The following is a 1,322-nucleotide window of genomic DNA, read 5'->3' as shown; positions in this document are numbered from 1 at the left end:
TTCAATATTTTCTAAGATTACCATTTAATTCCTGCATGACCAGTAAACACCATTAAACAGTTAAATGGACAAGTAGAGTCACACTAAGACCATGGGTTCTAAGAGGCAAGAAGCAGCGATGGTTAAAGACAGCGTAAAGGCAGCGGCAACCGCAGATCTTATATGCGTTTGATGGTAAATTTCTAGATGTTCAATTGTTGGAGCTTCTTCTGTAGTAGTCTTTTCTTCAATGATTTGAATGTAGACGTGGTTGGTTTTCATCTTCTTCTACTTCAGATTGTAGCTCCTCCGATATCAGTTGTCTGGCCAATTTGATGTTTAATCCTTCGTTGTAGTGTAACTTCCTTTTCAACTCAAATTGTCGTTGCCTTTCTTGTTTGTCCAGGAAGAATTTGCTACTATGAGCACTGCTGCTTTCTTGCTCCTCACCCTGATAACTGGTTCCCAAAGTGTCAGAGGCTGCGAGTTTCTTCACTAAGGTGTCGGAGGTCATGGCGTCTTTTCCTTGAACTTCATTTATGGTGTCTTCTCCATCATGTGACAAGCTGACATAGGGGTTGCCAGGCTCATTCTTATTCATCAGGTCATAGTCTTTGTAGGATGGATAGTGGGTTGCCAGTATGTTGGATTCGTCCCACTTCTGTGATTTCTTCCGCTGCAATTCCTGGGTGCCTGGTCTTCCTGATGGCTGGGAAGAATCCTCCACTGAAGATGTTGAACTTTTGTTTTTGAGTATCCCCTTGATGGGTCGGTGTGAGGAGGTAGAGGTTGCCATGACTGGGAAACTGAGGGCCAAGCTAGAATTGGGCCGACACAGCCACTTGTCCGCACTCCGGACTCGAGCAGGAGCTAGATCTGTCTGGCGGACAGGTTCTCAGGACTTCAGTATCAGCACCAGGGCTGGTGAGGTCACAAAGGAAACCCTGAGATAAGTCATAATGCACCCTGCCTTCGTCACTACACCAATCGTGGCTTGGCGGCCCTCTCTGGTGGCCATCTTGGTTCTTTCTTTCTTTGTAAAGTAATGTAATAGGAACATACCTACTTGTGGTATAAGAAAGAGAATCATTACTATTTGGGGAATTCTCTGCACTTGGTGCATTGGAAAACTATGTGAAACGTATTTTTTTTTTATTTCTAACTTTCAAAACTCACTACTTTAATTGGAAAGATGAAAATCTCCTATCCTTTCCTACATGTCTCTCCACATACATACGTGTTGTCCCTCCTGACTTTTATGTCTCAAAGACTAACCACATTAACAGATACTTAGACCAGTCGGGACCCTGGGTGAATATCTTAATACAGATCTCTTCATAAGG

At 43.3% G+C, this 1,322-nt stretch overlaps 1 protein-coding gene across 1 annotated transcript; it reads right to left on the bottom strand.

Annotated features, from left to right (window-relative positions):
- Positions 1 to 226: 226 nt before the first annotated feature.
- PPP1R2C (PPP1R2 family member C) lies at positions 227 to 775 on the bottom strand (the record flags this gene model as incomplete). Its single annotated transcript, XM_080910877.1, has 1 exon — positions 227 to 775. The coding sequence occupies one exon, from the start codon at positions 773 to 775 to the stop codon at positions 227 to 229; it is 549 nt and encodes a 182-aa protein (XP_080767003.1).
- Positions 776 to 1,322: the final 547 nt, after the last annotated feature.

This window comes from Micromys minutus, assembly GCF_963924665.1.
Source record: "Micromys minutus genome assembly, chromosome: X".
Lineage (NCBI taxonomy): Eukaryota > Metazoa > Chordata > Mammalia > Rodentia > Muridae > Micromys > Micromys minutus.
Note: the sequence above shows the minus strand (reverse complement) of the source record. Positions and strands in the feature narration are given on the sequence as shown.